Source organism: Anolis carolinensis, chromosome 1 (assembly GCF_035594765.1).
Source record: "Anolis carolinensis isolate JA03-04 chromosome 1, rAnoCar3.1.pri, whole genome shotgun sequence".
NCBI classification, from domain to species: Eukaryota; Metazoa; Chordata; class Lepidosauria; order Squamata; family Dactyloidae; genus Anolis; species Anolis carolinensis.
Window position 1 is genome coordinate 33,840,894 of NC_085841.1, and position 27,552 is coordinate 33,868,445.

At 37.2% G+C, this 27,552-nt stretch overlaps 1 protein-coding gene across 10 annotated transcripts in view; it reads right to left on the reverse strand.

Annotated features, from left to right (window-relative positions):
• esrrg (estrogen related receptor gamma) overlaps window positions 1-27,552 on the reverse strand; it is a 509,706-nt gene that overhangs the window by 123,349 nt on the left and 358,805 nt on the right. For all 10 annotated transcript variants that reach the window (XM_062972146.1, XM_062972154.1, XM_062972129.1 and 7 more), the window contains 2 exons: window positions 21,092-21,507; window positions 8,829-8,945 (listed from right to left, as the gene is read on the reverse strand). In XM_062972146.1, coding sequence (XP_062828216.1) covers window positions 8,829-8,945; window positions 21,092-21,507 — 533 coding nt within the window. The remainder of the gene's footprint in view (window positions 1-8,828; window positions 8,946-21,091; window positions 21,508-27,552) is intronic.

Genomic DNA, 27,552 nt, shown 5'->3' on the forward strand with positions numbered 1-27,552 from the left:
TATGATTGACATTATTTCTGTTTTATACAGGCATTGCGGAATATTGATAACAGAAAAGCCTATTGAGCATTCCTTGTGGTTTGAAATGTTGGTCAAAGATTTGAAAAGTAACTTTTTGGAATTAGAGCCCCCCCCCCCCCCACACACACACACACACACACACCAGAATGGTTGAGTGGCTTGGGTGTTGGACTAGAGAACTAGAAGACCAGAGGGCTAATCTCCATTTGGGCATAGAAAGTTTCTAAGTGACCTTGATGAGGCCACAATATCTCAGCCTAGTAAGGGAAAACCTTGTCTGAACACATTCTGCAAAGAAACCCCTGTGATAGGTTCACCTTAGGGTCACCATAAATCATAAATGTTTTGAAAGCACACAACACAAGAATTCCCTTAGCTACCCTGCCAGCTAAGAGAGTCTTGTGTAATTCTAATACTGATTGCACAGTATATGTTCTAACTGGCAGTAGCCCTCCAGGGTCTCAGCATTTACACTGCAGTATAGTTTTGCTGACCTTAGTAACAAAAACTGGCAGCTGAAGATGGTTAGCAACTGAATTAATAGTGTAGTCCACATTTACATCACTCACAAATCTTGCATTCCATTTAGAAAGGGAATGACAAAGCCTGCATATTGTTATCCTTTGTGTTTTAATCAGCTACAGAGTTCTTGATGTCGACTTGTAAGGAACTGTGAGGAATAAACAAAAAAAAAACCAAACAAACCCAGAGTTATTCCTCTCCTGTCTCAATGCTGATTGATTATCAAATGAACTTATGGTATACCATCCAATTAGTGAACATGCATCAGTTCCTCAGTTAACAAATGAGTCTGGCCAGCCGCTAAAAGAGATCTCAAGAATTTCAAATGACAGCAAAGCATAAGTAATTAAAGATAGCAACTGTAGATGCACAGACAGATGCTAATACACAGAAAATATCTCAACTATTACTGGCAAAACAAAAAGTATAAATGAGCAATCCATAGCAATTGCTGGATAAAAAGAGCCAGGCAAATCTATTCTGATTTCAGCAAGGTACATCTATCTTGATTCGGTAAATGAAGAACTTTCTCCTTTGAAGGTCTGCTGGCCTATGGCAAGTCAGTTGGTGGCTACAGGCAATGTTGCATGGAACTTTTTCTCATGGAGGGATGAATTAGAGGCCAAAGCAGGCAGCGCCTGCAGATTCTACAGAGCTGTCAGCCATCCTCCAACTATGTGTGTGAGAGAGAAAGCGTTGAGGAAGACAGACAGACATCCCATATGAAATAACACTGAGGCCACCAGGTTTCTCAACCCAACTCTAAAGAGTAAATGGTTTGAGATCAGTGACTCTGAAACAATTCTGAGTTCTTCATTAAACTCTCCATGTGCTGAGGTTATTTAGTAAGGCTCCCTTATAGGCTATTTCATGTGATGGTGTTCCACTAAGGTAGTGTTACACAAATGTTGGTCTTCCAGATGTTTTGAACTCCAGCTCCCAGAATTCCTGACTGCTGGCCAAGTTAGCTGAGGCTTCTAAGAACTGAAGTCCAAGAAAGTTTGGAACTGTACTAAAGGAATTGTTTTGGTCCATCTTTGCTATGTTTTGGGCAAAGGGTTTTTAAAGTTCCTATACACTTACAATTTGCTATTTTTATTGTTTGTAATTGGAGTTTTTTTTGCTTCTAGTTCTATAATTTCATTTAATTTCATACTGTGTTTATTTGGCTACCTGCCCTAAGAATAAATCCATTAAATTTTATTATGTAAATAAATTGTGGTAGTTCCCCTAAGAAGAGAGTGTGGTTTGAACAGCAGAGGAGTTTGGCAAAGAGAATTTATATCCAAATAAGTTCAAGTCACTCCTTTACTGAGCATGCTCAATAACTATAGAATCCTAGATAACTGTTGGAGATGAAGAAAAAACAAAAACGTGCTAAATGGCTAATGAAAAGAGTATCCAGGAAGAGGACATAACTCACTGGTACTTTCAACTCTGAATAATTAGGTAACTGAAACTCTGAACAAAATACCTTTTAGTGCAGGTATCCCTTGTACATATCTATCAACAACAGGGGACCCCAAGCTAAGGTCCGTGGGACAAATGTGGCCCTCCAGTCATTTACTTGTCCACGCCCTAAATTTTAGACTTAGGTTCACAACAATCCTAATAAACTTGATTATCTCATCAGCCAAAAGCAGGCCCACAGTTCCCAATGAAATACAGTTAAGTTTATGCTGGTTAAAATTGTTCTTCAGTTTAAATATTGTATTGTTCATATTTTGCACTACAAATAAGATATGTGCAGTGTTCATAGTAATTTGTTCATTTTTTTTTTCAAACTATAGTCCATCCATCCCCAACAGTCTGAGAGACCATGAACTGGCTTTCTGTTTTAAAAGTTTGAGGAGCCCTGATCTCTGGAGAGTGTAAAGTTGGAAAATATTCTGCTCTATGAATGTAACTACAATCAAAAGGGGTTTTTTCAGTGTTGAGCGGCCTTTGGAAATTAGATATTGAACAAAGATTGATGATGATGATTATTATTATTGACACAAAGACATAGTATGACACAGCAAACGAGATATATATGCTGGATTTCATATCACAAAATCACAAGTCCAAAACTTCTCAAGTGTTTAGGACTGTGTGCTGCATGTTCGGATGATGCGTGCAGATCCCAGTAAGGTGGACTTTTGCAGTTGGCAGATCGTAATTTTGTCAATGTTTATTGTTTCCAAATACTGGCTGAGATCTTTTGGCATGATGATGATGATGATGATGATGATGATGATGATTATTATTATTATTGTTTATACTCCACCTTATCTCCCCAAAGGGGACTAATTTAAGACTGCTTTTCTCTTTTATTAATAGCACTGCATTCAAAGAAGTGAGTTTCTGTCCAAAAAAACTCAAGCAAAAATAAAAACCAGTTAGTCTTAAAGATGCAATTGCATTTCTTTTCTTCTTTTTCCCCTTCTCTTTCTCTTTTCCCTTTTATGCTGTGAGAAACCAAGACAGCTACTTCTTTGATGGCTTCTCCTTTACTGTAACTGATTCCAAATTACTTCTTTAAAAATGTTTTCATAAGAAAAACATTGAGAATTATGCTTATCTTTCAACAAGAAACAATATTCCTATTGAAGATATAGAAATCTGATTTTATTTCAGATGTTGTAACTAATTTTTTAAATTAAATAGATTTAGGCTGACAGTTTTTAGTCACACTGTGCAGTCAGTGTGTAGCAACTGCTGTAACCAACATGAAGTTTGCAACAGTAAATTTTATTATAGACTGGTAATTGAATTGAACAGGTTTACATTTGAATAGATTTCCGCGGGCATGATCTCTGACATGCTGCATAGAATGTCTATACATTAAAACACATCTGAGACACCATCAGTCAATCCTGCTCCACTCTGATATAAACATAATTGTTATAGCAAGAATAGACTTCACCTTTTCTCCCCCTCCACCACTCTTCCACTGCTTTCTAGGTGGTGGAAAAACATCAGCAATAAAGTTACATACTTTTAATTTAAAGCAGTGCATGAGAGAGTGAGAGAGTGATTTCATTACAGTGAAATATTCCAACAAATCCAAAACAAATATTCTACCCATTACATTCCTAGGAGGAGTGGGGGAAATGGGAGCAGAGCACTGTGTCTTGATATATTAAAAAAGCTCCACCTCAACTTGCATTTGAAAGGCTGAAAACTGAGGCCAAGGAATTAGGGTGACACCTCCTGTTAGCCTCTGAAATTGACCTCTAGGAATGATATTTGGGTCACATTGGTTAAGATACAATAGCAATATCTTCAGTTTGATTGGATAGGCTGGCTCAATCTCCTAGGGTAAATCTATACTGTATTATTGAAGCAGTTTGACACCACCTTAGGTGCTATGTCTCAATGTGATAGAATCATATAAGTTTTAACTAGCTGTGTCCAGCCATGCATTGCTGTGGCTTAAGGGAATCATTTGTTGGCCAGGTGGAATAGCAATGAATAGCCTTGCAGCCTCAAAGCCTGGCCGTTTTCTGGAGTAGCTGGAGTAGCACCCTCGATCAAAGAGCCGCTTTGAAGACTGGCTACTTCCTTTGTAGGGGAATCCTTGTTTGGCCAGATTGAATTGCACTGAATAGTCTTGCAGTTTAAAACCCTGGCCACTTTCTACATACAGCATCCTTGCTAGGCCAGGTTGAATGGGACAGAGTGGCCTTGTGGCTTCAAAGCCTGGAGGTTTTTCACCTAGGGGAAATCTTGGTTGGCCAGGTTGAAAAGCACTGAATAGCCTTGCTGCTTGCAAGCCTGGCCGTTTTCTACCTTGCGGAATCCTTGGTTGGCCAGTTTGAATAGCAATTAATAGTCTCGGTGTGGCAGGTGTGAATGCTGCAATTAGGCACCTTGATTAGCATTTAATGGCCTTGCAGCTTCAAAGCCTGGCTACTTCCTGTCTGGGGGAATCCTCTGTTGGGAAGTGTTAGCTGATTGTTTCCTTTCTGGAATTCCCAATTTCCCTGCTTTCAGAGTGTTGCTCTTTATTTACTGTCCTGGTTTTAGAGATTATATTGTTCTGTATTATTATACCACAGTAATTATTTCATATTATATTTATAATCTTATATTATCTGCTCTGAACAGAATTATATGAGGCCCCTTCTACACAGCTGTATAAAATCCACACTGAACTGGATTCTATGGCAGTGTGGATTCAAGATAATCCAGTTCAAAGCAGATAATATAAGATTATAAATGGGTAATATAGCTGTGTGGAAGGACATTAAGTCTACACTGCCATATAATCCAGTTCAAATCAGATAATCTCCTATTTTATAGGTAATGTGCTTCTTTTTACCATTTACCATGTGGGATGGTAGATGCAGCAATTTTGTCCTCATCTGGGCAAAGTAATGTCTTGAGGGCACAATTATTCTATCTTTTTCTTTTTTGTATCTGGGCATTTTGCTGGAGATGATGGCAACAACTTAAAATAGTCACAGAACCCAAACTCACCTTTCAGACCCAAACTTGAGAAGGGAGGAAAAGATGAGTGTAGCCAGAAGACACATGGGAGAAAAATGATAAGAGAATGGGATAGGAAAGGGAGGAGAACACAAAGGTAGCCAGGCAAATGGGGAGAGGGGGGGAGAGGGAGAAGGGGCAGAGGGACAGAGGGGAGGGAGGGAGGGGAGAGAAGCTGCCCAGCAGAGCAGGTTCAGAGTATCTTGGGGCTTCCCCAGGATAAACTGTATACTGTGATGATTTTCCCATGCTTTTCTACAGCTGTAGTGCAGTAACCCATGCACCTCCCACCCAGAAATCTGTTGTTGTGTGTTTGTTTGTTCATCCAGAAAGCTGTTCCTTCTATAGCTTGACTCTGCTAATACAAACACACAGAGGGAGACTTTCTGTTGCTGCTGTCACAGAAGATAGGAAAATGTCCAGTATTGCACAGAAGAAGTAAGAAATGACTACAGTATCGGTCAATCAACACGTACCCAAACAAACCACCAAAAATTGGATACAGGTTGTCTGCATCCTCAGATAAGAGGAAGGAATAGAATGAACACACTGTATTTTTCCAAGTATCATCACCCTGTAAGGGTCTCCTTCCCCTACCATCAGCCCAAGGAAAAGAGACTATGCCCTGACAATATGATCTTCGTCTGGATATTTGGGATCCCTAAATATGAAAGCAACCAAGCTGTTGTTGCAAAATGTGCAAATTCTAATGTGCTGGGAATGGGATGTTTCATCCTTCAGTCATTTTTTCAATATAAACTACTGTGCTTCCCCCCCTTGCTTGTTCTGAGATGTCAACAGATCAAACCAAAGATTTCCATCATCACATTCTTTTAAGACATAATGTTCCTCAAGATTACACATTTTGGAGCAAGCGAGCAAAGGTTCTCTTTATTAAAACAAATCAAAACAGGCAAGACCAGTATAAACAGCTGGGGGAAAATCCATTTTGATCACATTCATAAACCTAGAGTTCATACAAGCCTTACCACCAGATGACAATTTTAAAAAGCCTGCTACTGAAAGGAAGAGAACGGTGACATGAATCAGCCCCTGAAAACAGCTTTCTATTCCAACTGGCCAAATATGCTAAGCAGTACTGTCTGTTTGAAAAGGAGTCACATTCAAGTATGCTTTTCATGTTTGAGTTCATCTAGGTTCCATTAAAGGTTTTTGTACTCAGGTTTTGTAGTATGAAACAAATTAGGTTTTCCACATGGAAGAAACCCTATCCAAATCCAGATTTTATAATAGCCAAATCCTATATCTCTTAGTGAAGCAAAATCCCCACTGAATTAGACAAGAATTTTTCCGGAATAAGACTAAAGGCTGCTGGCTTTGGCTCACAGGATCACAGTGCCTGCCAATACAACCCCACACAGAATAAGCTTTATTCTTAGTAAGCATAATCCAATAAGAATATGTCTGTAGGTGTGTGATAGGCCTAATTTTTTCCTGCCATCTCTCTGTCAGCCCATGTTCTTTCAGGAACAGTAGCTGTGGGAAAACTGGTTACATAGGGAAAACTGCAACTTTCTGAATGGGAAAATCCATTTATTTTTCACTACAAACTGCACTTTAAAGTACTTGCATAACACCAATCATAGTCAGTTCAAACAACACACCAGCATTCCTCTTTATAAGGGCAGAAATTTGTGGCATGTACTCTAACAGCATCTGATTTACATGAACCGCGATGTTATAAAAATGTAATTCAAATACTGTATGTTTATTCAGTTATGTTGACGTTCTTAAAATACTTAAGTGAGAGAACTTCCACTGAGTTCAGTGAGGTGTACTCCTGGATAGACATCTATGGCATTGCCCTGTTAAAATCTTTATTCCCCAACTGGATGTTCGTATTTTCCCACTTTCCTAAGCAATGTCCAAAGTGCAAACTAGGAATCTTCCAAGGAAAGCACTGGCCTTCAATTTGTGTGTCAAGAACCACAGTTCACTTTCCCATGGACTATAAGTGGTTCTCTGTATCAGCATTATAACCATATAAATCGAAGTAAGAAGTGGGTCCCCAACATTAGTTTGAGCTAATGGTGAATCTCAAGTCTAAAAAGGTTGAAAAGTGATGTCCAAGGCTTTCATTGATGGAATCACGGGGTTGTTTTGTGTTTTCCGGGCTGTATGGCCATGTTCCAGAAGTATTATTTTCTGACGTTTCAGCAACATCTATGGCAGGCATCCTCAGAGGTTGTGAGATATATACCTCACAACTTCTGAGGATGCCTGCCATAGATGTGGGAGAAATGTCAGGAGAGAATACTTCTGGAACATGGCCATATAGCCTGTAAAACACAACAACTCGGTTGAAAAGTGATGCATGAAAAGAACTACATTAGCTGGATATAAATAAGGTTTCCATATATCATATAACTCCAGGCCCACAATAATTGGCAAAGTATTGAAATCATTACAGTCATCAACTGGTATAGATAATTTTGGTTTTCCATTGCATGTCCATGGATTTTGATTTTGAATTTGATTTGGACTCTAGATCCAGATCAAATTGGAATGAAATCAGTGCTTGGGGCTCTCAAATAAATCATTATCCCCACATGCAGTCCTATCTAGCTTAGTGATAAAGGTGTAATGGTACACATATCAAAGCGATCGCAAGGTCTTTCTGATTAGCAATTATTATCTCATTAACTATTCCAAAAGATGGATCCAGTTTGAAATCATTGTATGTCTGCAAACACAAACTGCTCATGAATAAAACTCTTACATCTTGAAAGGTGGGGCATAGAATTTCAACTGATTACTGCTAGATACTTTTCCCAGTGCACAAGCAGCCCCTAGCCTCAGTTGTTCGCAAGATGGTAATCCCCAACATAAGGCCTAATGAGCCAGATTTGTTTCTTGATCAAAATGGTTAATATAATTTGATAACTTGGTAATTCATTAAACTGTGTGTCACTTTTTTGTGTAATTGTAACATGTTGCCGCTATGAAATATACAACTTTGAAATTGGATTCATCATTTTGAAACATCCTGTATTTCCCTAGACTTACCTTTTCCTTTGAGGCTTAAGCTGAAACCTTTACAGTAGTTGTAGGAGGGATGTATTTTTTACAACAACAGCATACCTTTGTGAGATACAGCTAGTGTTCAGATAATGTCGTTTATAAAATAAAACTTTGGTTGTGCAAACCTGCATGGCAGGGGAATGGCCCTTGTGTTCTCTTCAAACTGTATGATACTATGATGGTATGAAAAGACTTGTCTTAGTGGAAATAAAAACTGTTAGGACTTTTTTTGTGAATATGACTCAATCACATTGCCTACAATTTCAGATTCTCTTTGATTTGTGTGTGTCTGTAGAAACTGATACCATGAACAGTTGCTTTATGAGTGTATAATGGCATCTATCTGTTAGTGCTTCTCCCACATTAAATCAATTTTAACCATTTCATTACAATGTGTTGTCGAAGGCTTTCATGTCCGGGATCATAACCTCTGAGGATGCCTGCCATAGATGTGGACAAAACGTCAGGAGATAATACTTCTGGAACATAGCCATACAGCCCAGAATACATACAACAATCCCATTTCATTACAGACTTTTAGGAAATTCAATCAAACTATTTTACTGCAAAAGGCTTTGAGATTATTGAAAAATGACTGGTCTTGGGTTAGTCTTAAGTTTTGTATCTCATTTTATGCTATATTTGTACTTTGTTTACTTACAATCATAGCCATCACAAAGTACATGATACGCAGAAATTTCCTGCTTGTTTATCCCTAAACCGCAGTTCTTAACAGTATTTGTGGAAAGTTATCTAAAAAGACATAGCCTTACCTTCTTTCAGCATCCCGACTTTTAGACACTTCATAAAGCGACAAGCTTGGCAGGACTTACGTCTGCGTTTTGTGATCTCACATTCGTTTGTTGCTGGGCAGCTGTATTCTATGTTACCTGTGGTGTTCAGGATTCAGAAAAAGAAGTAATTGAAAAATATCAGCTGTCAAGTTATCTGTATTATCTAAAAAAAGAAATACAGTATATGCAAAAAAAAAAAACATGAAGCAGGATGATATCAGCAACAAAACTTAAATTAGTTTAACAAACAGTATGAAGTTTTGAGCAACTTCTTTCATGTACAGACACACCAAAAATATGTAATATTTAATACCTTGTGCTTTGATGTGGTCATAGCCACAGTATGTTTTTATATAGAACATCTCCATACTATGCAGGTATAGCAGTGTGATGCTACTTTAACTCTTATGACCCCACTCCCCTTATGCTGGTCTATGACTATAATAAATATTTATTTATTTTTATCTGGAGTTTCAGAATGTGTAGCTTGGTGAGATAATTAGAATTATTTGCTACAGACTGTTTTTTTTTTGTTTTTGTTTTTTACAAAGCAGGCTTGTTTACACTATCTGTAGTTAACAGAGTAACCACAGTTTGAGGTTTGCTGTAATTCCTTAATCTGAAACAGAGTCGGGAGCTTTCCAGAAGTCTCAGGGGTGGCACCTTCCCCTTTGAAATACTCCCCCCCCCCACCCAATGTGGTTTGGAAGGCAGAAAGTATGTCCAGCTACAAATGCTTCTTAATCCTTCCTTGGGGTACTTCTATTGTAATTGCCATGGCTCATTGCTATGGAGACATGGGAGTTTTACAAGGCTGTTAGCCTTCTCTGCCCAAGAGTGATGGTAACTCACCAAACTACAAATCCCAATATTCCACAGAATGGAGTCATGGCAGTTAAAGTGGTGTCAAACTGCATTAATTCTACAGTGGAAATGCATCCTTGATCAGCAATATTTCCTTGGTCAGTAATTATGACTGGCTGTTGAAGTGTGATTATTTATTATTTTAAATTTCTCTTAAGATGTTTGGAATTCTTTTAATATTGCACTAAACGTGCACTTTAATGTAAGCCACTTACAGATTGTATTGTGTATTCTTATAAAACTGCTCTTAAAATGTTTGGAATTGTTTTAATATTGCATTAAACTTGTAAACCATATAGTATATGTCACATTACAGAAAGAGATATTGATTATAAAAAGATTTATAAATCCCACAGACAAATACAAAAATAAACAGCACTGAATACAAGTTGCTGGGGGCACACAACATGGCTTTGTGTAGTCTGTCTTTAATTCATCTTTGTTTGTAGGCTTTTTAGAGGTATCTTTTTAAACAAAGTAGAAATATCTTTAGTCAATGTTGCTCTTGCTGGACTTTCAATGTAATTCAAGAGGGTTTTTACTTAAGTTCTTTCTCACTATCATGTTTTTATTCAATAAAGGAAAATTAATGAGATTTTCGTAATATAAGACCAGCTGTTCACTTAGGACCAGTCACAGTAAGGATGCAGTTTGCAATGTGGATACTTCATGGAAATAATAAAAATGTCTTTCTACATCAAGTGCAGCCCCATCTTGTTTTAAAGGTATTTTGTTACTTTCTAACCCTTTCCCCCCTGTGATTAAGTGCATTAGTATATTAATGAAAATGCATTCTGTTATTGCTCTCTTGGGAAGTGGGAGGTCATCACAGCAAATGCATAAATTGTCATCGGAGACAGTCCAGGCATAATTGCAATTTTGCTGCTCCATGTTTGCTGCACTCAGAGTCTGTGGAAGTCCCCTGAAACATGCACAGATTCTAGTAATTAGCATAGAATCTGCCTGGGACCACAGCATTGATGAAATATTTCAGAGTTAATCACACTTTGTAAACACTGATTTATATTGACTACCTTTCTCCAGACTGATGCCTCCTCATTAAATATCACATTAGTGGATTGCAGGTTTGCACAAAGATTCAAATCCCCTGCAACCCAACAAGGGACAATACTATATATACTGCTCAAGTCTGTAGCAAAATGACTACAGTGTTCTCTCACTATTGCTGGGGTTAGGTTCCAGGACCACCCGCAATAAGTGAAAATCCGCAAAGTAGGGACACTATATTTATTTTAATATCTATACATTATTTTAGTAGTTATACACTATTTTAAGTCTTGATCAACCAATTGTGTGTTGATTAATCGCCTCCTTCTCCTCCCGTTGCTGTTTGGACTCCTTTTCTCTCCCTTTGGCTTCTCCTTCCTCCCTTCCTTAGGCTGTAAATTGTAATTTTTATTATTTATAATAGTCTTTTAGAGTTTATTGAAAAACCGCAGAACAGCGAATCCGCAAAAAGTGAACTGCGAAGTAGTGAGGGAACACTGTATATGTTGATAAAAGGGCCTGGCACACTGAAACTTGTAAAACATGTTTGGCAGAAACCACACTAAATTAGCAGCCTGACTTGATAAGGAAACAAATGGGAAATAATTTGCACCATCTTTGTCTTGTGAAAACTAGCCAAATCTACTTTACAGGTAAAATAAGTAGTCTGTACAATCCATTGAATATGCATCTGAAGCACTAGAAGAAGGAGAATTCCCCAGACAAATAAAGTTGCCAAATCCTAGTACCTCCTCACATCCCATATCATTGAACCCTGTGGTTATTTGAAATAATGACTCTCCTAGTTAACGCTTTCTCAGAAGACAGTGAAACATTGAGTAAGAAAATGCAGCTGAACTTTTCACCACCAACAGAAGCAGAGTGGAGAGGTTTCTTAAGGTACAAAGAATATGGATTTGGCACTTTTGTCAAATGTATTATCTCTTGGTGCATTTTTGCATTAAAAACATTTTGTAAAACCTTTCTGTGCAGTGTATGCAAATGTTGCTAATAGTGCCACAGAGTTATTTTTAAAACAAAATGTCTATCCTAATCAACATATATTCTGTATTCACACTGGGACATAACAAAGCAAAAACAGTACAGTTATATGAGCCAAACAGAGCATCTAACAACATATAGTATATCCAAACGTGGTGGCAACAACAAGCGTTGCATAGATTCCTAGAAAGGGAGATCCAGCCCAGGCCTAGTTGACTTTCAAGTGCTAGTCATGTGTGAATCTTTCTGAAACTTCCAGGGATTAATGCCCTGGCTATCTTGTGCATTGTATATAGAATTCAGGTAGATCACTTTTGCCGTTTTTTTTGTTTTTGTTTTTTTTAATGTAACATTCCTCAAAAATTAGTAGATGGGTGTAATGTTCCAAAGCTTGGTGGGCTAACAGTACAAAATGTGTGGTACAATTATATATCAAGTTCACAATAGCTCTAAAAATGAGGCAGAAATGAGACCCTGAAATTTCCTCAGTTGCTCAATTACTTAACGAAAAAAGTAAGAAAGATTTGTTACTCTGTTATAGTTACAAAAAATAGGTTCATAATTTCAAAAACACCCTCAAAAACTATTCACCCCCTCCCAAATTTTGTAATGAATATTGAAACATTTTTTTCATTGATCGCACAGCCCTAATGGTAGCGTATTCACCAGCATATCTTATTTAAATTATTCAGCACAAATCCCATCCTATTTTCAGTTCTCTCTGTGGAGTCCACTTTTTCAACAAATGTGTGTCTCACTGGCCAATACAAGACACATATTTCGAAAATCAACTCTGCTGAACTATTCATGGTAGATCTACACCTCCCTTTGTATAGCTATAGAAATTTGAACCCAACTGGACTGACAAAAAAAAAAGAAAAATGCCAATACAGTTTGGCTTGGAATAGGATTTGTTCAAAGATTTCAATAATATTTCCAATACAACAAAATTCTACAGATGTTAGGATATGTGCTTGCGTGTTGTCAGCAAACATTGTTTGGGTGGCATTTTATACAGATTCAGAAGGCATGTGCAGCTGAGAAAATATTGTTGTACAAGGAAGTACTGGGATGGTTATTCTGTAATGCCCAAAAAGTATTTATGCTAGGTCAACCCCCAGATGTGCCAGTGTAAATCTCCAAAAGGTTTTCAACTATAACCTCAGGTGCAGTTGCCCTTTCAGGACTATCCTAGACACTGAGGTTTCAGGGCTAAAACCTGAATCATTGGTGTAACCCCTTATGATGTCACAGGAGTCAAGCCCTAGTGGCAGGGATAAAAAAATATTTAAAATATTTTAAAATAGTCAAAAACATGTTTTTTTCAAGAGTTGAGGAATGTTGAAGGGAAGAATCTTGAACAGAGAAAAATCTTCATAATGCAAGACTTATACTGAGGACAATTTGCTCAATATTGTTTTGTGCAGGAAATAGAATTTTCTATGAAGGAATCAGCATTTTCTCTGTGCAAAATTATAATTCAACACAGAAATATTAACTCCTGCACAGAAAGGGTTGTAATTGAAGATTTATTCTACATAAGCATTGCTCATAGGTGACATATAGAAAACAGCATATGCATATGTCTGAATTGAAATTTAATATTCACTGCAAAAATGCCATTTTCTTACTGAAGAGTTACATCCTTATTTAGTGATACCACAATACTGATATTACAAGGGACAGCCCTTGTGTATCATTAAGCATGATATCCTAATAAACTACCAGTTACAAAGATGCATGTTTATTCAAATAAAAAAACACCAACTCTAAAAAAATGAAGAGCACACACACACATTTTTCAAGATTGAGTTCTTGTCCCTGGGAGAATAAGCAGTCTGAGGACTGGAGGGGAAGCCTCAGGGTTCTAAGGCTCAGGGCCAGACTTGGAGATTAAGTATATGGGAATAATGTTCTCAACAACAAACAGCAGTTAAGGGAAAAGCTACTAATAGCACAGTCTTGAATGCATCCGTTTGTCAAAAGTTGGAATGGAAATTGAATTATGCAAGAAACAAGATTGGCTTGACAGCCCAAGGCTTTTACTCGGCTGGCAAGAATGAAAGAGCAGTTTATAATATCTCCTGGCTGGTGTTCAGAAAGGACTAGGCTTCAGTTACTTATTTGAAAGTCTTCTGTACAATTAGTTTGCAGGCAATATAATTTTCTCACTTACAAATTACTATAACCCTGCATCTAGTTGGCTGAGTGAATATATGGAGGGATATGGGAATCCAGTGCCTGAGGTGACTGGACATAATCTGTATATTTCTTTCAGTGACTTAACACAGTTTTACAGTGTGGCAATTAAAGATTTGAACAACATTTACTGTGATCTTTCAAAATAAAAATATATGCCAAATTTATATTTCATTTAGATACTGCTCATGTGATAAGATAGAATTTCTCTACTTCTTTCACATATTCAACTATGTTTAATATAAGTGCTTTTGTGGGTTTTCCACCTATGGGTTTAATTTTATTAAGAAAGCCAAACAGTACACATGGTAGTTCAAAAGGAACTTCATTCCTTATTCCTCACACACACACAGGGTTTTAAACACATACAACCAGAGGTGAGTGATGCATCAGATCGTTTTTGAAGAATGGAATATATAATTGGTAGTTTCCTAAAGTTTGATAAGTTGTCAGAGTTTGTGTAATATGCAATAGACGTCTTATGCCCCATTCACAGAAAGGCAGCAATATTTTTAAGTGTGTTGAACCTGAGAGGGTAAATAGAAAACAGATCAACAATATTGTGTGTCCGTGTGCACATCCAACTACAGGAATCTAATTCATTAAAGTATGTTATTTCTGCAATGCAGGGTGTCTGCATCCATAATGGGAAGAATTCTTATTGGGGAGCAATACACTTATTTTCCTTAACTTATAGTCACACCACTCGTGAACTACCTTTTGTAGAAACCTCAAGGAGAAAGATTCATTCTTCAAATTGGTCACAACGCCCAATTTGTTGAACAATACTTTTTTTCAAAACTAGGAATGGATGTCCAGCATGTTTGCTTTTTCTGTCTACATTTTAGATACAGTAGAGTCTCACTTATCCAACACTCACTTATCCAATGTTCTGGATTATCCAACGCATTTTTGTAGTCAATGTTTTCAATACATCGTGATATTTTGGTGCTATATTCGTAAATACAGTAATTACTGCATAGCATTAATGTGTAATGAATTACTTTTTCTGTCAAATTTGTTGTATAACATGATGTTTTGGTGCTTAATTTGTAAAATCATAACCTATTTTGATGTTTAATAGGCTTTTTCTTAATCTCTCCTTATTATCCAACATATTCGCTTATCCAATGTTCTGCCGGCCCATTTATGTTGGATAAGTGAGACTCTACTGTAGTTGCTGCAACTCTTAGAGCAGGGGTCCCCAAACTTTTAAAGCAGAGGGCCGGTCCACAATCCTTCAGACTGTTGAGGGGCCGAATTATCATTTGAAAAAAAATATACAAACAAATTCCTATGCACACTGCACATGTCTTATTTGTAGTGCAAAACAACAACAATGAAAGAAAAATACAATATTTAAAAATGAAAACAATTTTAACCAACATAAATCTATCAGGATTTCAGTGGAAAGTGTGGACCTGCTTCTGGCCATTGAGATAGTCAAGTTAATTAGGATTGTTGTTGTTGTTGCTGTTGTTGTTGTTGTTGTTGTTGTGTGCCTTCAAGTCATGTCAGACTTTGGGCGAGCCTGAGTCTAAAATTATTCCTTTATTTATTTACTACATTTATTTGCTACATTTATATCCCACCCTTCTCATCCCAAAGGGGACTCAGAGCAGCTGTATGTACATACAATATAATATATTATTAGCATAGCACAATATTAGCATTATATATTATTATACATTGAACTATGCCACTATACTGTAATATTATATGTAATATATTACATATAATTTAATATTATTATATTGTATTATTATTAGTATTATATTGTATAACATTATAATATTTTTATCAATATTATATGTATATATAATATATTATATTATTAAAACTGATATAAAAATATTATATTATAAAACGGAGGGCGGGGGCCAGGTAAATGACCTTGGAGGGCCGCATCCGGCCCCCGGGCCTTAGTTTGGGGACCCCTGTCTTAGAGGGTCCTAGGTACAGAAAATTGGCCTTGAGAGGTGCTGTAATTCCCCACTTGTGTGTCAAGGGTTAAGAGTCTTGTGTTTCTGAAATAACTAGAGTTGTGTGAAGCCAATAGGTGAGGAACCTCATTTAAAATAATCACTACCCCTTCTTGGTTCCCCTTGATCTGTTTGCACTTCCTCCACACATGCTATCTTCCTACGATGCTAGAAAATTTTGAAATGCAAAACATTTATTACAAATATTATTAGTACAAAGGAGCCCTAACAGAGCTGTGGTGGGGTGGAAATAGGAAAATACAACACACATTTTAGTGGGGCTAAAACCGTGAAAGAGATTGAGAAATTCAACAACCCACTAAGAGTTTAGAGTTTTTTGAGTAGGTTATGTTTCTAATATGTTCATAATTTTTTTAAAAAAAATTAAAGCTAATAATGATTATGATTATAATCAGTTCTACTGTCTTCTGTGCTATAAATAAACAATGTGCCTTGGTATTTTTTTAAGTATTTTTCGATCTTCATTGGCATTAAATAAACAGAGATGAGCTAGAATCTTGTGCTATTGCCCAGAGAAGCCTTTCCACATGACTGAATAAAGCATGCCCCAGCCAGATTTTATCCTTTGGCTGATATCCATTCAAGTTGATCCAGCACTAAACTCACAATATTTCTTCTCTGTAAAAGATGAGCAGAAGCATTCCATAGCATATGAGAGAAGGAACACATGGAAAGCAATTAAAGCTGAAATTAAAACTAATGAGACAGAGTAGATTTTGTGGTCCCAACACTAACTAAAATTAACTAATGAAAATTAGCAATAGACAAGTCAGAAAGCACTTTGTCTTTGGGGGGGAAAGGATCTTGCCAGCCTTTGAAAAAACAAAATGTGTATGCCCAAGATTATGTGGCTATATATGATATAGAACACCCAATAGGGTCTGGATTAGGAATGGGGAAGAATTTTGTCCAGTTCCTTTTGTTAACAATTTCCACAAGTTTGCAATTTTCTTCTTATGTCACATGGAAATTGGTTTCTCCCATTGTATTGAGGGGAATTGGAACCCATAGATGTGTCACTCTAGTTCCAGAGTCTCAAGGGCTGAGTTCTTAAAAGGCTGGGTTTTTAATCCCAGGGTATTTGCTTATACTACAGCAAAGTTAGAATTGCCGCCTCTCCCCCTACTCTGAGAAACTTCTCATTATTGATACTGATAATGGCAAACACCACATTGGAGGGCAGAGAACAGCTTGGGGATAGAAAGGCAGGTGACTTGTCACTAAAGAGCAACTTGCTTCCCTCCCCAGTTTCTGCTGCCTTTGATGGCTGCCTCACTTTACTTAATAGTAGAGCTTCCTATGAAAAGAGGCTGTATTTTCCTGTTCCCATACCTACAGGAGTTAAATATGTTATAGCAGTAGGACACATCTTTACCATTTGCCATTAAAGTTGAACGACTGCTACTCAATGTAAACAATATGTTATTGGTAGACATTGATCTGACAGAATCTGATGCCTATTCAGACACCTAGTACACTATGTTACACAATTTTTGTTCCTGAGTTATAAATGTCATTTCCAAATTGGTTCTATCATAAAAACATGAAAAAAGTTTATTAAACTGCAAAAAAATGGTTTTTGTGGGACATCCTGCAGCACATTTTGCTATAGTTTTTCAGTGAATATCTCAGAATCTTAGCCAATTCCACAAAGTTAGTGGCAGCCACAAAAACAAAGTTTCTAGAGTATAACAACTATTTTGAGAGTAAGTACCGCACAATTAAACAGGATATAAAAAAATCAAACCAGGAATAGAACAAATTCCATCAGAAAAGTAACTATGACTTCTCTAACACCCTTATCTACATAATACAGGTATCCTTAAACAACCAAGTACATCATACCATGGGTCCTTTCATGCTACATTATAGTGCAAGAATCCAACTTTAATCTGACAATCCTGAAATTTGTCATGTAGAGTGTGGTATCTAGAATACTCAGCTAGAGAGCTCAAACTACAAACCCTATTATTCCACTGGATGTTCCCATGGCAGTTAAAGTGGAATTATAATGCTATATTTTGTAGTGTGATAAGACCCCAAGTAATTAAATGCAAATGAAATGAAACAGGTTTACTGTAGATGACATTAAGTTGAAGGGACCTATAAACACTTGTTCTCATCATAACACATTACACAAGGCACACATTTTAGCTACAAACCAAAGGACACTTCATTGCCACACATGAATGCTTCCTGTCTGAACTTTTGCTGTGCCCGCTACACAGGACTCCCCTTGAAACCATCTAGGAGCTGGTGCATTAACTAACAGAGATGAACAGGAAGGAATATCTTGTACCCTAGTGAATGTAGTTTAATCATACTGGCACTATCCTCAGACGAATTGGCCAAATGAAACCAGAGGGAAGAAAATTGAAATCCATTATCTGTGGCTATGGCTAAGCTTGAAGCCTGTGGTTCTGGCCATATATTCCTATTGCCATACCCTTTGTCAATGCTTCTTGCTTCATGCACTGACTTGCTGTTATTCTTTCTCCACATTCAGAGAAGTTTGTCAGTATATTACAATACTTTGGAGAAGTAGAGAAAAGCAGTGAAGAAAGAAAACCTTACTGTGTCATTTTAGATGCTGAAATAATCTAGCTAAAATAAATGCTTTCAAGCCCCATTAGTTTCAAAGGGAGGACTAGACCACTGTCATGAGAAGTGCTTCAGAATAACGAGATCATGTCCAGTTTTGTTCATCCTCCATTACAAATAAAGAAGTTGATAAATCTATATGAAAAAATACAAAGCACAATAATAGAATCATAGAATCATAGAATAGTAGAGTTGGAAGAGACCTTATGGGCCATCCAGTCCAACCTCCTTTAAGAAGCAGGAAAACCTCATTCAATTCAAAGTTATTCTTTAAATGCTGTTGTTGTTTTGTTAAAAATATCCCACCAGAAGATGTCCAAAGCAAGTAAAACATCTAAAATTTAGTGTCCAGTATTTAAAATCAGTAATTTCACTGGCAGTGTTTGGCAGAAACATATTAGATATTATATCAACTTACAGGAAGTCCCCAAGTTATAAACAAGATAGATTCTGTAGGTTTGTTCTGTAGGTTGAATTTGTATGTAAACTGGAACAGGTACATTTTAAAGTGTAACTCCAGCCAAAAATACATACATTCAGCTTTGGATAGCATTAGCACCTCTGTGGTGGTTGTTGTGGTGTTCTAGTCACATAAGGATAGATCCCATGGTTAATCACCTAGAATAGACCACTGAATCAACAGGACTTGTTAAATCACACCTATGAAATTCAATAGAATAGGCTGGCAATAGCCACTGAGAGGACTTTTTCTTCAGCTGCCCCTAGATTGTGAAAGGACCTGCCAGAAGAGATTTGACAGCTGAATATTGTGTATGAATTTAAACAGCATTTTAAACCAGTCTCTTTCAGCAGGCCTATCCAGATAATTTTTAAATTACGAAAATTTAATTATGTACTAGTTGTTTCAATATGCATTGCTTGTATATGTTTTTTTAAATTGATGATTTAACTAGATTATTTGTTATGTGTTTTTAACTGATTGTATTGCTGTATTTATATGTGGATTTATCCTGTCATTAATTCTTCCCTTATTCACTACTGGTCTACTATAACAGGCATTGCTTCTACATTAGGAATATAGTTATAAAATGTGGTGCATCATGCCAGATACACTACTGTGTTGTTTAAATACATGCTTTAAACAAATAAATAGTAAAAATGTAGGGAATATACATGGATATGTATAAGGAGGACTTTCATATTTATAAATGTTTGTGGATGGGGTTATATTTAGTCCCAGAGAGGCAGCAGAAGATGTTCTAGTTTTCTCAGCCTTAAGTAATATACCACTGCTCAATTGTCTTTTCTGGACAAATAGGTGCACTAATACATCCCCACATTTGTCTTTATCTGTGACCCTCAAAGCAGTCTTCATTCCTTGTCCATAGTTATTCTACAGAATTGTTTACTGTCCTGTTTTCCTCACTCCATGTGTCATTTCATTTATATATTTAATGTTGCTATTACAATTTTTTTGATACTGTTGTTTGTGGTTTAATATTCCCCTATGAATATCAGTGGTGCAAAATATGTGGCAGTCTGATAGTGGAGGGAGAAGTAATTCCTCTGCAAAACATCTACTGCAGCATCTAGTGCATTTGACTGTAATCATGTGAATAGGCATGAAAGGGGGAAAATATAGACTCCCCCTCCCCTTGCCAGTTTTCTAGGGAAACTGAAACCTCAGCCTTGATCTCAAGTTTTTCCTTGTAAGTACTACAAATAACGATTGTTTGGGAATGTTGTTTTTAAAAGGTGAAAACTGACACAGGCAGAGAAAGCCCAAGCAATTAACCTGGCAGAAAGACCTATAACTCTGGAAACAGTCATCACTCATTTTGGGAATAAGAAGCACCATATTGTTTTAGGGTTAGTTTTTGATACAAATAAAAGCAATGCCAATAAATGAAAATGGATCTTAAATCAGCCACCTCTTTATCACCTTCTACCTCAAATCCTGAAAACATTGCTCTTTAGAGATTGATAATGATATAGGCCATCCATCAGTGCAATAACTGAAGACTTTACACAGATATATACGTTTTATTGCATTTTTCAATAATTAAGAGTAAAATACTAGTCCTAGTTTTAAAAGCAAACCTTGAGTTTGCCATTTTATATGTGGAATATTTATTTATTTATTTATTTACAGCATTTATATAGTTATAATTTAACTATGTCATTGTATAAAATATGACTAGAGTATCCACAGATTTCAGCATCCACAAGGGGGCCATGGAACCAAAATCCAGCAGATATTTAGGGCCCACTATATTTAAGCTAAGTACACTCAGAGTTTTTCCCAATAGCAAACACTATCACCTCATGGTGGTCCTGTGTCTTCAGGAGATCGTTTTTCAGTCTCCAAAGACAGATAAGAAAATAATAGGAATGTTATATGCAAAACATCTTTGCCTAGCCTACCACTGTCAAAATGGAGAAACAAGCAATTTAGTCTTCATCACACAAAGTAACCATCAGATTAAACTGGGCCTTGGCATAATCATGATTAGGAACAATAAAATGCAACAAACTGGAAAATAATTGGGGAAGGGGGAATTATGCTCATATGATTGGATGAGAAGACTGTGATCAAGCACTGACCTTGAATTGTCCTCTTGAAGAAAGCCTTGCAGGCCTCACATGAAGCCACCCCATAGTGATACCCTGATGCAATATCACCACACACCAAGCACAGTCTTTTGGGCATTGAGTTCAGCATGTATTCACACTTAGTTTGGGAATCTTCAGCGATGGTACTGGAGCAGTCATCATATCGTTTCCTGACCGGCCCATTGCCCCCAAGGCCTGGGGCAGAAGGGTAGAGTGGTGGTGAATCTAGCCCATTCTGATGTCCATTCATGGTTGAACTGTAGCTCCCACTGGCGTCAGAGGAGCCACCTGGGCTGTGGTGATTGATGCTGTCCGTCAAGGAGGCGGGGCTCGATGGTTCCGTCTTGATATATGACGAACAGCTGGAATCAATGTGTCGATCCTTGCTTGACATTCTGCAGAGAAGCCTGCATTGTAAAGAGAGAGAGGAAGAGGTTTCTGTGCATTAAAGACAATGCTCTTTCAAGGCAGCACTGCAAGGGCTAAAGACCACACATCATTCATTCATTAGTCAATACCTCTTGTTTTACATGGAGGTAATCAGCATAAGGGCATGACAGGGCTTTATCAAAGCTTCAGACAGGCAGTAAACAAAAACTTTAAAGAGAATGAATCCACTTCTTTCTTTTCTCTTTTTTTCTTCTTTACTCTACACCTTGCCAATTGTCCTTATATCAACTTTCTAAAATTCAAAACTTGTCATCCAGAATTACAATGAATACGCTTAAAAAAACACTTTTTAGTGTTACCTCATGCACTCCCACATACCTTTAATACTACTAGTAAAGCCTTTGAGGAGATTTTTATATTCAAGCAGATTAAGGTTTTGCTTTGAAATACTCTGTTTCTTAGTATTTTTCCATAAAGCATAACTGTATCCTTTATTGATTGGACCTCAAAATCAAGGAGCAATTCATTTTTAGGTATGTGCAAGTGGAAAGAGAGGAAAAATGTGCTTTTTAGAATGAGATAATCTCAGTTTTTAAGAAATACATTGAGGTTAAATTCAGTTTCACAAAATCTAAGTGGCATAAGTAATCAGTTTGGCCAGCAATTACTTTTATTAATTGTCTCCAAGAAGAAATAGTAAGAACTATACAAATATCACAGAGAATGCCCATATGTATGACATCTTGTATTTGAGTAGGGTGTATCAGTCCCATTGTTCATTTAAATGGCTCAGGCCCAGGCTATTTGTCAAATCACATCTCCCTGTATAGACCATCTCAGGCATTTTGGTCAGCGGAGGCTCTGCTCTCAGTCCCACCCCCGTCAAAAGGTAATTGCTGGTGGGAACAAGAGAGGGGGCCTTCTCTGTGATCACCCCCTGCCTCTGGAACTCCCTCCCTAAAGAAATAAAAATGGCCCCCACCCTCCTCTCCTTTAAGAAACAGTTAAAAACATATCTATGCACTTTAGCGTATGGAGAGGAGGAGGATTAATTTAATTGGTTACGTTTTAATTGTTGTACTTTGTCTATTATTTTTGGGCCTTTGTCCCGTGTTAGCCACCCTAAGTCCCTGCCGGGAGATGGTGGCGGGATAGAAAAATAAAGTTAGTTAGTTAGTTAGATTAACATAACTGTTACCCCATAGCAGCTATGGTCTAAGTGAAACTACAACAAATACTGAACATTTTCAGCAGCTTGGTCATTTAAATCGGTCCTGGTATACACTCGCTCTTGTGCAATAATGTTTTTACTGAGTGTCATGTTTAAATTTATTGTTTTTTTCTAATTTGGAATTTTTATTATAATGAGCATGTCATTATTATTTTATACTTTTGATATTAATGATGTAGTTGTGGCATTGAATGTTTGACATTTATATGTATGTTAACTGCCCTGAGTCCCTCTGGGGAGAGAGAGCGGTCCAGAAATAAATTATTTATTATTATTATTATTATTATTATTATTATTATTATTATTATTATTATTTTCAAACAGCAAAATAATGCATTTTAACATGTAAATTATCTGCCAAAGAGGAGAAGAGGGAGAACAACTGACTTTTGGGAAATTACACCAAAATGCACCACTTGAAGATTCACATTTCTGTGAATAGTTTTAATGTTAATAATAACTGACGGGGTTCTGAGGAGGTTCAGGATCACTTAGTTGGGAATAGTTTTCTGGGCAAAACCTTCATACACCATTGCTCTTGACATAGTTTCTCTATACCAGAGTTTCTCAAATTGTGTTCCTCCAGATGTTTTGAACTTCAGCACCCACAATTCCTAAGTGCAGGTAAACTGGCTGGGATTTCTGAGAGCTGAAGCCCAAAATATCTGCAGGAGCACAGTGTGAAAAACGCTGATCTATACCATTTCAACTTGATAAACCTGGACCAATTTACATAATTTGTGCAAAAAAATTATCATAATTCAAAATCTATCTAAAGACCAACATAATTTTTTTCAAGTGCCTTATGTTGAACTTTTTCTTTTGTACAGATAAAAGAAGAGAAGTGAGAACTTAATTGCTTAGATTCCAGAAGTAACACATCAAGTTATAGAAAAGTCTTACTCCTAAGTGTTTTTTATGTGAGATAAGGCATGTTTCTATATAATCTGAGCTCACAACTTTGGAAAAAATCTTACTCAAAGCCTTTTCCCTCACTTGGTCATGGTGACTCCAAGAAATCCCACACAACATGACCAATAGTTAGGAATTATTGGGCACTTAGCCCAATACATTAGAGCAGGGGTCCCCAAACTAAGGCCCGGGGGCCGAATGCGGCCCCCCAAGGTCATTTACCTGGCCCCGGCCCTCAGTTTTATAATATAATATTTTATATCAGTTTTACTAATATCATACACTGTATATACATATAATATTGATAATAATATTATAATCTAATGCAATATAATACTTATAATAATACCATATATTAATATTAATTATATATTATATGTTACATATAATATTACTAATATTACAGTATAGTGGTATAGTTCAATATAATAATGTATAATGCTAATATATAATTGGGGCTGGGCTGTGGCGCAGGCTGGTGACCAGCCTGCTGCAATAAATCACTCTGACCATGAGGTCATGAGTTCGAGGCCAGCCCATGGCAGGGTGAGCATCCATCAATTAAAAAAATAAAAAATAGCCTCTGCTCGTTGCTGACCTAGCAACCCAAAAGATAGTCGCATCTATCAAGTAGGAAATAAGGTACCACTTATAAAGTGGGGAAGCAAATTTAACTAATTTACGACATTGGAATGAGGAAGTGCCGTCACAGTGGATGATGAAGCAGCTGCTTCCCCCTGTGGCGAGAATCGAACATCCCCTCAGGAGAAGGTTAAATTGCCTCTGCGTCTGTCTCTGTCTCGGTTCTATGTGTATATGGGCATTGAATGTTTGCCCTATATGTATATAATGTGATCCACCCTGAGTCCCCTTTGGGGTGAGAAGGGTGGAATATAAATACTGTACATAAATAAATAAATAATATTGTGCAATGCTAATAATATAATATATTGTATGTACATTTAATTTGTAAGCCGCTCTGAGTCCCCTTCGGGGTAAGAAGGGCGGGAAATAAATGTAGTAAACAAATGTAGTAAATAAATAAATACATACATTTTAGGCTTAGACTCACCCTAATTCTGAAATGACTTGAAAGCACACAACAACAACAATCCTAATTAATCTGACTGTCTCATTGGCCAGAAGCAGGCCCACACTTCCCATTGAAATCCTGATAAATTTATGTTGGTTAAAATTGTTTTTATTTTTAAATATTGTATTTTTTGTTGTTGTTTTTGCACGACAAATAAGACATGTGCAGTGTGCCTAGGAATTTGTTGTTTGTTTTTTTTCAAATGATCATTTGGCCCCTCAACCATCTGACCGGCCCTCTGCTCAAAAAGTTTGGGGACCCCTGCATTAGAGGGTCCAAAAGGTCTCCATACATGGTTAATATTAAAGAATTGTACTTCAATTTAATTGCAAGGGTATAAGAAAGTGGTAAAACAAGATTTTTTAAAGCAGGCTCTGCCTACCACTGATGTTGGTTCCACCTTGCCCTACCAGTCCTGAAGGCCACCAGCTCCCATTGAGAATCATTCATTTCTTGATTATCACTGCATTGCAACACTTTTAGAAAGCGTGTCAGTTTCTATTTTAATGAACTTTCTAAAGATAAAGTAGTTCAAAAATTTGAAGGTATCTGCATAGTGCATGTTTTTCCACTTTGAGAGTGAAACCTCCAAAATGTCTTGAAAATTGAAAACAAGCTATAGTAATAATATATCAATGTTATATTATGTATCAATATTGACGAAGCAGTGGTTGTGTTACTCTTGTGCAACAGAATTTTATGGTCCCTTAAAGATGGGTATAAGCTTTTGTGGGCTTCAACCCATTTCATTGTAGAGGAGTTCCCAAAATATATGCCAAATAAAATAATAATAATAATAATAATAATAATAATAATAATAATAATAAAACTTTATTTATACCCCGCCACCATCTCCCCAATGGGGACTCGGGGCGGCTTACATGGGGCCACGCCCAAAACAATGCAATGTAAACAGCATATACAAGAACAGCACAACACAATACAATAAACAATACAGTAAATAATATCCATTACAAAATAAAACAAGGAGACAATAAAAACAAGGGCAGACCACATGAACATTAAGTTAAAACTCGGGGTGAGAAAGACATGAAAATAAAAACCACAGCGAACAGGGTCATAAGGGAGTGGGGTATTCTGGAGGATAGATATTAGGGGGAGCAACGGAAAAGAAATATAAAATGGTTACTCTCCAAAAGCGCAGCGAAAGAGCCATGTTTTCAAGTCTTTCTTGAAGGCTGCTGTGTGGGGGCTTGCCTAATCTCCGCGGGCAGAGAATTCCACAATCGGGGGGCCACAGCAGAAAAGGCCCTCTCCCTTGTTCCCACAAGGCGGGTCTGGGATATCGGGAGTGGGGACAGGAAAGCTTCCCCTGATGAGCGAAGGGATCGTGTAGGCTTGTGGTAGGAGATACGGTCACGAAGGTAGGTGGGTCCCAAACCGTTTAGGGCTTTATATGTGATGGTATACACCTTGAATTGGGACCGGAAAATAAAAGGCAGCCAGTGGAGCTCCTTGAACAGGGGAGTAGATCTCTCCCTGTAACTCGCCCCCGTAATTAACCTGGCAGCCGAGCCTTTCAGGCATAACAAGTATCTCTAATTTACATACTGCTATTTTTTTAACTAGTTGAAAGGAGAATAGGATCAATTCATGAAGGGTAGGTCTGCCAATGGCTACTTTGAAAAATATGGCCATTGGCTATATATCATCTCTAGCATCAAAGGCAGGATGTATCCTCTGTAGCCATGGACCAATTGCTGGGAACATGGAGTGGAAATGGCAGTTGTACTGGTGTATGATGTTGGAATATATCAGCCATTGATTTTGATCCACTCTTTTATTTTCATGTTGTTGTGCTCAACAGAAAATTTGTTGAATAGGGGTGGAAATTATCTGTGTGAGTACTATACTGGAGATGAAAAATAAAATCCTAATAGGCATAAAGCCTTTTAAGAATGTGTGGCTTTAGTTTTGCTAAATGGGTGAGATTTCTCAAACACTTTATCAGTGAGTGTCTTTTCCTCTGGTCCTACTGCCTTTCACATACCACTATTAATGAATGCTGTAATTAATAAATTGCCCTAAGTTTTATCCCTTTGCTACTATTCTCAGTTAAGCACATTCCTCAAGTCAACATGTGATAAAAGTGGGTCGCTGCTGACTTATAGCCACACTGTGAATTCCTTTTAATTTAGACTACTTCCACTACCACTCAACTTATTACTTTATAATTACTGGACAGCTCTCCCATATATTTTCATCTCCAGCAAGAATCAGGAGTTATTGGGGTACTAAAACATGGCCTTCTTTCCATTCTTCACCAGCCCCCTTCTTCTGTCATATGATTTTTATAGCTTTGATTTAAATATTAAATACTTCCTTCATTGTGTCCCAGTTAGAATACCTGGTGTGTGTGTCTGCTGTCTTTGTTAGAATGCCTGGTGTGTGTGTCTTCTGTCAAACTTCCCTTCTGCTTCACAAGTAAAAATGATATAAGTTATCAAATGTTTAGCTGTTTTGGAGATGTGGTTCAGAACATTGGACAGCTCCTTCAACATTTAAACATAAGCTTGAGATAGATTACCAAATCTAATGACACGAATGCCATTAATAGCTACTTACTATACATTCACCATACCTTCTGACACATAGGGATACACATTAGGAATGAAATGGAAGCCAATATGGTAACTACTGACTCTGTCCAGACAGCAGTTGACATATAGGTTCATTTTCTACAACATGTTCAAGGACATGGACTCTCCCTCACTCTGCCATTTAATTCTTACAGTACTTATGTGAGGTATGCAAACGTGAGGAATAGTGGGTGGGCAAAGATAACACAGTGAGTATTATGGCTGG